We start from the raw sequence: 9990 nt of genomic DNA on the forward strand, positions 1-9990 counted from the left end.
GAGACTGTGTTTTATTTCTATTTCTTTCTGAGACCTTTCCTTTTATTTGTATGTCAAATAAAGTGGAGATTAACTAAGTACATTTACTTTAGTTAAAGGTCACCTATCGTACTGTTTCTCATCAGTATATCACAGGTCTCAGATATACACAGAGCCTGTCTCTGATTGGCTGAAACACCAAACAGATCATTGCATCATTACCCATAATCCCCTCTGTTTCAGCCCTGTTTCCAAAGTGCTGATTCTCTGTCTGTTACTTTAGATGAAAATAAGGAGCCCCTCCCCACGCCCCTCTGAGAGACATTTGGTTACAAAGAACTCAATGGTGCTCTAGAGGAGATTCAGGTGATAAGGGGGGGGGGGGGTTACCTTGGTTGCTGATTGGCTAATGGTTACACAAGACAACACATCGTTATGACATCATAAAGTGGCCAAAATCTGATCAGCTCATTTTCAGACAGGTTTTTATAGAAATGGATCAAAAAGAGAGAGAATCTTTGTTCCTGAAACTTTCAGAGTCTCTTTCCACAGAGGGGACACATGTTGATGTAGAAGAGACATGAAGAAGAGGGGACACATGTTGATGTAGAAGAGACATGAAGAAGAGGGGACACATGTTGATGTAGAAGAGACATGAAGAAGAGGGGACACGTGTTGATGTAGAAGAGACATGAAGAAGAGACGACACATGTTGATGTAGAAGAGACATGAAGAAGAGGGGACACATGTTGATGTAGAAGAGACATGAAGAAGAGGGGACACATGTTGATGAGAAGAGACATGAAGAAGAGGGACACATGTTGATGTAGAAGAGACATGAAGAAGAGGGGACACATGTTGATGTAGAAGAGACATGAAGAAGAGGGGACACATGTTGATGTAAGAAGAGACATGAAGAAGATGGGACACATGTTGATGAAGAAGAGACATGAAGAAGAGGGGACACATGTTGATGTAGAAGAGACATGAAGAAGAGGGGTACACATGTTGATGTAGAAGAGACATGAAGAAGAGGGGAACACATGTTGATGAGAAGAGACATGAAGAAGAGGGGACACATGTTGATGTAGAAGAGACATGAAGAAGAGGGGACACATGTTGATGTAGAAGAGACATGAAGAAGAGGGGACACATGTTGATGTAGAAGAGACATGAAGAAGAGGGGACACATGTTGATGTAGAAGAGACATGAAGAAGAGGGGACACATGTTGATGTAGAAGAGACATGAAGAAGAGGGGACACATGTTGATGTAGAAGAGACATGAAGAAGAGGGGACACATGTTGATGTAGAAGAGACATGAAGAAGAGGGGACACATGTTGATGTAGAAGAGACATGAAGAAGAGGGGACACATGTTGATGTAGAAGAGACATGAAGAAGAGGGGACACATGTTGATGTAGAAGAGACATGAAGAAGAGGGGACACATGTTGATGTAGAAGAGACATGAAGAAGAGGGGACACATGTTGATGTAGAAGAGACATGAAGAAGAGGGGACACATGTTGATGTAGAAGAGACATGAAGAAGAGGGGACACATGTTGATGTAGAAGAGACATGAAGAAGAGGGGACACATGTTGATGTAGAAGAGACATGAAGAAGAGGGGACACATGTTGATGTAGAAGAGACATGAAGAAGAGGGGACACATGTTGATGTAGAAGAGACATGAAGAAGAGGGGACACATGTTGATGTAGAAGAGACATGAAGAAGAGGGGACACATGTTGATGTAGAAGAGACATGAAGAAGAGGGGACACATGTTGATGTAGAAGAGACATGAAGAGAGGGGACACCATTGAGAAGAGACATGAAGAAGGGGGACACATGTTGATGTAGAAGAGACATGAAGAAGAGGGGACACATGTTGATGTAGAAGAGACATGAAGAAGAGGGGGGACACATGTTGATTGTAGAAGAGACATGAAGAAGAGGGGACACATGTTGATGTAGAAGAGACATGAAGAAGAGGGACACATGTTGATGTAGAAGAGACATGAAGAAGAGGGACACATGTTGATGTAGAAGAGACATGAAGAAGAGGGGACACATGTTGATGTAGAAGAGACATGAAGAAGAGGGGGACACATGTTGATGTAGAAGAGACATGAAGAAGAGGGGACACATGTTGATGTAGAAGAGACATGAAGAAGAGGGGACACATGTTGATGTAGAAGAGACATGAAGAAGAGGGGGACACATGTTGATGTAGAAGAGACATGAAGAAGAGGGGACACATGTTGATGTAGAAGAGACATGAAGAAGAGGGGACACATGTTGATGTAGAAGAGACATGAAGAAGAGGGGACACATGTTGATGTAGAAGAGACATGGAGAAGAGGGGACACATGTTGATGTAGAAGAGACACGAAGAAGAGGGGACACATGTTGATGTAAAGAGACATGAAGAAGAGGGGACACATGTTGATGTAAAGAGACATGAAGAAGTGGATTTTGCATAATAGGTGACCTGTAAGTACAATCCAAGTTCTACTCAAAGTTCTAGTAAAATTAAAAATACTTAAAATATCTATATATAAAATGTTAGTTATAATTAAATGATATTTGTTTCCAATACATCATTTAAAATGTATGTTTTACTCAAATAGGTTCATGGCAGGACTTTTACTTCTTATAGAGTATTTTTACTTAAGGATCTGAATACTTCTTTCACGCATACCTTGTAATATATATCATTAACATTTTAGTAGTAGTGTTAAAGGTCACCTATCATGCTATCTTTAGGCAATAGCACAGGTCTCAGATATATACAAATATATAAAAAATATGTCTATGAAGTGTTTTGCTCCAAACACCAAACAGATCATTCTAGCCATGCCTCATATCCCTCTATTTCACTTCCTGTTTCTAAAGAGCTGATTTGGGGATAAAGCTTTAAAGAGGAGGGGTCTGAGCTCATGCGGGACCCGGCAGCTACCGTCTAAACTAAATGCTGCCGTGATGAAACGCCATATCATGGATTATCAAGGATTCTCTCTGAAACAGTCTGGAGCTCAAAGGCTTTCTCTCTTGCCGGTTATACCACAAGGTGAGTTCCTTTTTACTTCCTGCTTCTTCACACACATGCTCTCCAGTACAGGTTAGCTCTGAGTGTTAGCATGCTAATGTAAACACCGACCATATTACGTCCAAAACAGTCGGGCATTGTTTCTGATAGCAACGTTTCTGATTGGGCCGTGGGTCCACATTTCAGATATTACGTCATATCGGACGCAAATCTGGATCAGCTCCGTTGTTCCCCGTTTTTAGAGATTTGGGTACGGAGGAAAAGAGAGAGGGGTTTATTTTCTGACGCTGCGTGAGTTCCCCGACACACATTTTGCATGATAGGAGACCTTTAACTTAAGGATCTGAATACTTCTTCCACGCATACCTTGTAATATAAATCAATAACATTTTAGTAGTAGTATTAAAGTATTTCTGCACCGTAGTATTACTACCTCTAAGACAGTAAAGTAGTACCTCTTCCCCCTGTAGTGATGACGGAAAAAACCACACGGCTCAGATGTTAAAGAAAATATTGTTTAATTAAAAATCTTAATGGCTTAGGCATGAAAACATGGCAACACAACGAATGCTGAGGATATTAAAAAGACAATAAATAAAATCATATTTACAACAACAAAGCATGAGGACGACTTTTAGTAGGCAAGTTGAGAAGGCGAGTGACCGTTATTAATATATCACAAATACATCATTAAAGACCAGCTGAGACATCAGTGAGGGAGTGTGTGTGTGTGTGTGTGTGTGTGTGTGTGTGTGTGTGTGTGTGTGTGTGTGTGTGTGTGTGTTGGGGGCATGCAGTACTTATTGTATTTTCAATAGCAAGGAGACAGCCCTGAATGGATTCAGATTTTAATTTTCAATGTATTTATCAAATTAAAATCTGCAGTCTTAAAGAGATCTAAACTGAGGGCGGGAGATACGGCAATATTTGTCAATTATACCAATATTTTGTATTGTTAAAAGATGATAATATACTATCATATGAATAATATTAAGACATATGTTTTGATTTATAAAAGGTAAACGCATTATTATTATTACAGCCAATTTCTATTTAATATTCCTTGTTACTGACAATAACAAGTGATGTAAACAATGCAAATATTACAGCACTTAATTTAGTATTTTAATTTATTCATAACATCCTATAAATGCAAAGATTAGTTTTCTAAATATTTAATTATTTGCCACATTATCTTCATATCCCCCCACCCTTAGGAGGTATCGTCGTTTAATACTGCAGTACGGTTGCATATAGCATTCACTGTATAAACATATGACAGTGTTTATGAGAATTAGTACCTCATAATTAGAAGATAGTTCAATCATAAAAGCATTTTTTTATTTGACTTTAAAAAGCATTTGTAATCGCGCATTAGTTGTCCACTAGGGGGCGCTAACATGCATTTTTTTCTTTTACGTCACAATTCCCGTAACTAATACATTTGTCTCAGTCTGTAGGGACTGGGTTTGATGCAGTTATACTTTCGCTGTGTGCTGTACTCTGTGTACAAAATAAAGAGGGTTTGATATTTATTTTGACTTTTTAAAATAAATCTAGTTTTAATGTGGCTCTTATATATATTTATATATATATTTCCTTTGATGCTTTGCCTGCAAACTCCAGCTCCTTCAAAGTGTATATCTGCAGGAATAAAGTAAAAAGTAATAAGGGAGAAACAGAAAAGTGTTCATATTTAATTTAAGCAGTAAATGTGTCGTGTTTTGGTTTGTCGACAGAAGGCACATTTACACGTTACTGCAGAAATCCAAAGTGACGATTTAAGGGGATTTGGGGGGAAAGGGAGGAAATTGCACTCAATGTTAGACGGGATACTTCCTGTTTTTAAACGCGAAATTGGAAATGAGACGCTCGTTATTGGTCCACTGAAAAAACTGAAAACCTGAGAAAAATACACAAAATATTCAGTTTGACTTCTGTGTGAAGTACATTTACTCAAGTTGAGTTTTTAAGTACACATGTGACATACTTGTACGTGTATTTTCTCTACTCCCACTTCTCTACAATTACATTAAACTGGCCAACAGTTCATAAACAATCGAGGGATGATTAAAATGGCATCTTTTAAAAATCACTGAATTTTCCATCCATTAAAAAAAAAATGTATTTAAAGTTTTTGGATGTTTTTTTAAATTTATTTTTATGATTTTTCACAATTGGGTACTTTAATACTTTACCTACATTTTGAGTATACTAACCTTTGCTTCAGTAAGATTTTCAATGCAAGACTTTTACTTATATCATATTTAATAAACTCTTGGCAGGAGAGCTATAATTAACATTAGCCAATAGCTGCTAGCCGTTAGCTGCTAGCCGTTAGCAGCGTGAACAAACTTGAATTAATTAAGTTGTTTTAAAAGGAGATGTTTTCACAGTTTAATAAATAGCTATCACAGGGAACCTGTGTTACTTTAATAAAGGAGTGTATAATGAAGAACATGACATTTAAAGCTTATGTCTTTTTAGCATTGTATTGTTAGCCGTTAGCTGTTGTTAGCCGTTAGCTGTTGTCAGCCAGAAGCTAAATGATGGAGCTAACAAACTTGAATTAATAAAGTAGTTTTGAAGGAGATTTTTTCACAGAAATATTTAATAGGTATCAGAGAAGGGGACCTGTTTAACTTCCTAACAATGAGTGTAGAATGAAGTACATTACATTTAATGTTTTGTTTTTTAGCTTAGCTGCTAGCTGTTGGCTGCTAACAGCTTGAACACAAGTTGTTTTTAAGATGTATTCACAGTCATATAAAATGGATATTGGAGAAGGAACCTGTTTACATTCCTAACAAAAAAGTATGTAAACTGTAAGAAAGGAGTGTATAATGCAGTTTTATTGGATATATTTTATATTTTTGTGTTTTTAGCCATTAACTCCCAATGGCTAAATAACAAAGCTAACAAACTGTTTTACCGTGGCGTCGAGAGGATTGTGGAAGTTCCTTTGTATCAGCGAGTAACAAGAAGCGGGCAAATCTAATCTTAGGAATGTTTTTGTCATTAGCTCGTACATTATATCATGTGTCCTTTAGCACATGTTCCTCTCTTTACATTCAAACCTAGCTGTGAAGCAGTACCTGAGTCCACATGAAGACCTTCTGCTTTTATACTTTAAAGTAAATCCCTTCAACCTGATTCCTCAGCTGGGTACAAATGTGACGCGGAGCTAAAAAATCACATGAAGACGTGAGAGCAGATCCAGCAGCACATGTCAAAGTCCTTTTTCTGCTTATTAGTAGAAACCAGAAGCTTGGTTAAATGAGGAAATGAACTTCCAGCCATTGTTAGTACTACACACAGCACAACAAGATACTTAAACATCTGTTATTTCATTAGAGATCCATCATCGAGAGGAAATATGGAGACATGAAGCCCTGCGATTCTGCACATTCATCAGCATACAAACACCACTTGTTTTCTCGCCGTCGCTACATTATTCGTACGCCACAAATTTAGCTAAGAAGCGTGTTTTTTTTTTTTAAAGCACCAAACTGAACGGCAGTGGAATTCAGAGACGAATTTCCCTCGAGAGGAAACACGAACGGGGTCAAACATCGGCTTAACGGCGCCTACACACAGCGGCGTGCGTTGCCGCTTCAACGCTTCTGCCCATTCACTTTGAATGGGGTGACGTCACGATTAGCCGAACTGCATTGTGGGAGCAAAGCGTAGCTTCTCTCGCGGTGCTCGCTGCAAAAGTAGAGCAGTTCTACTTTTGACGCCTCGACGGACGGGTCAGCTAATCGAATCATATACCAGTACAAGCTCTAGCCAATCAAACCGCGTGCTTGTGTGTCTGGGGTGGGAGATTCATGTGATTGGTTGTTGGTCGAGTTTCAGCCCCCCCCCCCACCGGCAAGCGACAACGCACGCCGCCGTGTGTAGGGGCCCTGAGAACGGTAAAGGCTTCAGGCGTGCTGCGTTCAGGTCATATCGAGTGTACGGTGGCCTTGAAGGTCAAAACGCAACGAAAACACAGTTCAAATGTTGGTTGTGTTTTTTTAAATGTTTTAGCTATTTGTCAAATGGTTTTGTTAATTGTTGTCAGGGTTTTCTTTAACTGTAAAGGCTTCACATGTGCTGCGTTCAGGTCATATCCGACTGTACGGTGGCCCTGAAGGTCAAAACAAGACATTTTCCCAAAAACCTGACATTATTTGTGTGTTTGGGGAAATGCTTTTGTAAACTGTTGTGAGGTTTACTTAAGTCTTTTTCCTTTATGTTACATTTTGCTGTGTTTTGACCTTCCGGGCCACCATAGGCTTCTCTGTCAAAGTTTTTTGCCAACCTACAAACGGTAGCTTAAAAACAAAACCCCTCAATTTCCAAGTTGCGACAACGAGATAACGATGAAGCTTCAAGGCCGAACACTTGGCATTGGTTCAACAAACTAATATATGTTCACAATAAAACTCAGATGATATCTCTCCTGAACGCAGCATTTCTGTTTGGCCTTGAGTGGCCCTGCAGGAAAAGTGCTCGGTAAATGCTTTTTCCGTGATAATGGCACAGAGTGGAGAGACACAGCAGGTGAGGAAGAGGAAGAGGACTGTGACTATGTGGCGATGTGAGCAGACGATGGGATGGAAACAAACTCCCGCAGGATGTTTTTGGCCGTCTCCAGGTTGTTTTGCGCGATCATCAGCGCTTTATGGATGTCCTGTAAGGAGTATCCCTGCGACACGAGGCACTCGATCTCTCCGTTCAGGGACTGGTTCCCCGGGTGAGTGGTGGGAGGAGGGAGAGGGAGAGGGAGAGGAAGAGGGAGAGCAATAGGAGGAGGGGGAGTAGGGGAGGAAGAGGTGGAGGAAGAGGTTGAAGGGAGTTCTGGTAACGGAGCGGGTAATTCACGGTTTGCGGGACGAGGTCTTCGGTCGGAGTTTGCTCGTCGAGGGAGAGGTTTGGGGGGGCGTTCAGGCTCCACTGCTGCTGAAAACATACCTGGAAAACAAAGATACAAGTCAGAAAATATTGCGTTGCGTTCAAGTACCTGATAGTATGCTGTAAGGGTTGTAAATCCCCTGGAGACAGATGTGTACTTTGTGGTGTTTATTGATTTACTGAGGTAGTAAATCAAGTGAGAAGTCGGGGAATTTTCTCTTAGACTTCTACACAATCAAACTGTTTAGAGAATGCATGTTTAGTTTATAGTAGAAGTAGAGTCAAAAGTACAATACGTCTCTTTGAGATGGAGTACACTAGAATTATAAAGTAGCACGACAGGTCACTCAAGTTTTAATGCAGCAGCTCAGAGTTGAACGTGGCGTCGCTTTAGAAACTGGATGGAAAGCCTGTTTTGGCCGTGTCTGTCATATCATAACAAAGACACAAAAGCCAGTTTGTTGGAGCGGATCGGCCGGTCGGACACCGGGTGTTTCTGCCGGTGAGTGAGAGACTGTTATCCTCCAACTACGGCTGTCAGACTGAGCGGAGATAAGCTGAATAAGTGCAGGGAGCACAAGCTTTTATTGATTTACTGAGGTAATAAATCAAGGGAGAAGTCGGGGAATTTCCTCCTAGACTTGGAGCAGATCCTTTGTTATTTATCCAAAGCGACTCACACACTCAACACTGTGGGCAATCCCCACAGGAGCACTTTGGGGTGAAGAGTCTCAGGGACACAACGACATGCTGACTGAGGTGGGGTTTGAACCTGTGACCCCCTGATCCGAACACCAACGCACTAATCCACACCCATCATGTGTACTCTGATATTGGAAGAGTACATTCACTATTTCCCAGCAGTTACGTACTGGCTTCGACGGCGCTGTCGATGCTGAGCGTGCTGAAGGACGCTGATGGTCCCCCGATGTCTGACAGCGTCCTGCGGGTGGGGGCGGGGGGGATGATGGGTCTCGGACAGTCGTACTCGTAGATCTCCTCCTCAGCCGAGTCCTCCGCCTTCTCCTGAGGAACCACCGCTGGAAGGGGAGGGGGCTCTGGAGAAGAAAAACACTTCAATCAATACACATGTATACATTAAGTCAATATACACGTTCACATCTGGTACAGGGTGGGGTTGGGTGAATGTGTCGGCCATCAGTAACTTGTACAAAGCAGGTTGTTATATTTGTCACATCTCTTGTAACTTGTACATTATGTGTGAATTATGTTGTTTGTTGTTTTAATTCAACTTTTTACAGTGTATTTGAACACCTGAAAAAGCGCTTAGAAATGGTATGTTCTTATCATGTCATATTATTGTACGGTGTTGTTGTTTTTAAGAGATTTTTGTCAATTTTTGCTTATTTGAAAAGTTCTGTATATGCCGAGACTGCACCTGTAATTACTGTCATACACAACTTCACATTCCCTCTTGTTTTCTCAACATTATGCCAAAAGAACAAAGTTAAAGTGACACCTGCTTGAGTCAATACACAATTTAAAGTCAATATAATACACAACTTGTACAGTGTTGTTGTTTTTAAGAGATTTTTGTTATTTTATTTAGCTCATTTGAAATGTTCTGTAGATGCTGATACCGCACCTGTAACACTTTATCCCAAAAGAACAAAGTTAAAGTGACACCTGCTCGATGTGAGCATGTGTGATCAGGACATTTGAATAATTCCCCTAAATAATAAAAGTATAGTTAGGATAATTACCGGGGTCCGAGGCCTCAGAGGAAAGCAGCCTGGATGTTGAACATGGACTCGTAGACTTGAGGATCCTCAGAGTCGCTGTCGACCAACTCACTGAAACACAGGAAACATCATTTAGACTTCTCTCAGAGTCAATGTAAAACCCAGCTTCTTGTTTTCCTTGTATGTAAAGGTTTCAGGTTCCTACTTACTGTATATTGTGTATGTCTTTGCTTTATTGTAACTCAAAGAAAAATTATAAATAAAGTATTAAAAAAAATAAAAAAGAGACGTAATAATTGATATTCTAATAATCTAGTCTTTAAAAAGGTATAAATATATTTTATATTTTGTTACTGTAA

The 9990-nt window shown here is 40.2% G+C and overlaps 1 protein-coding gene across 1 annotated transcript; it reads right to left on the reverse strand.

Moving 5' to 3' along the window:
- Positions 1-3528: 3528 nt before the first annotated feature.
- On the reverse strand, positions 3529-9808 carry LOC117549702 (E3 ubiquitin-protein ligase CBL-like; the record flags this gene model as incomplete). The annotated part of the gene is made up of 3 exons (XM_034221785.1): positions 3529-7988; positions 8801-8986; positions 9653-9808. Coding segments are annotated over 3 exons (728 nt in total), but the record flags the coding sequence as incomplete, so codon positions are not given.
- Between the last annotated feature and the right edge of the window lie 182 nt (positions 9809-9990).

This window comes from Gymnodraco acuticeps, unplaced genomic scaffold (genome assembly GCF_902827175.1).
Source record: "Gymnodraco acuticeps unplaced genomic scaffold, fGymAcu1.1, whole genome shotgun sequence".
Taxonomy (NCBI): domain Eukaryota; kingdom Metazoa; phylum Chordata; class Actinopteri; order Perciformes; family Bathydraconidae; genus Gymnodraco; species Gymnodraco acuticeps.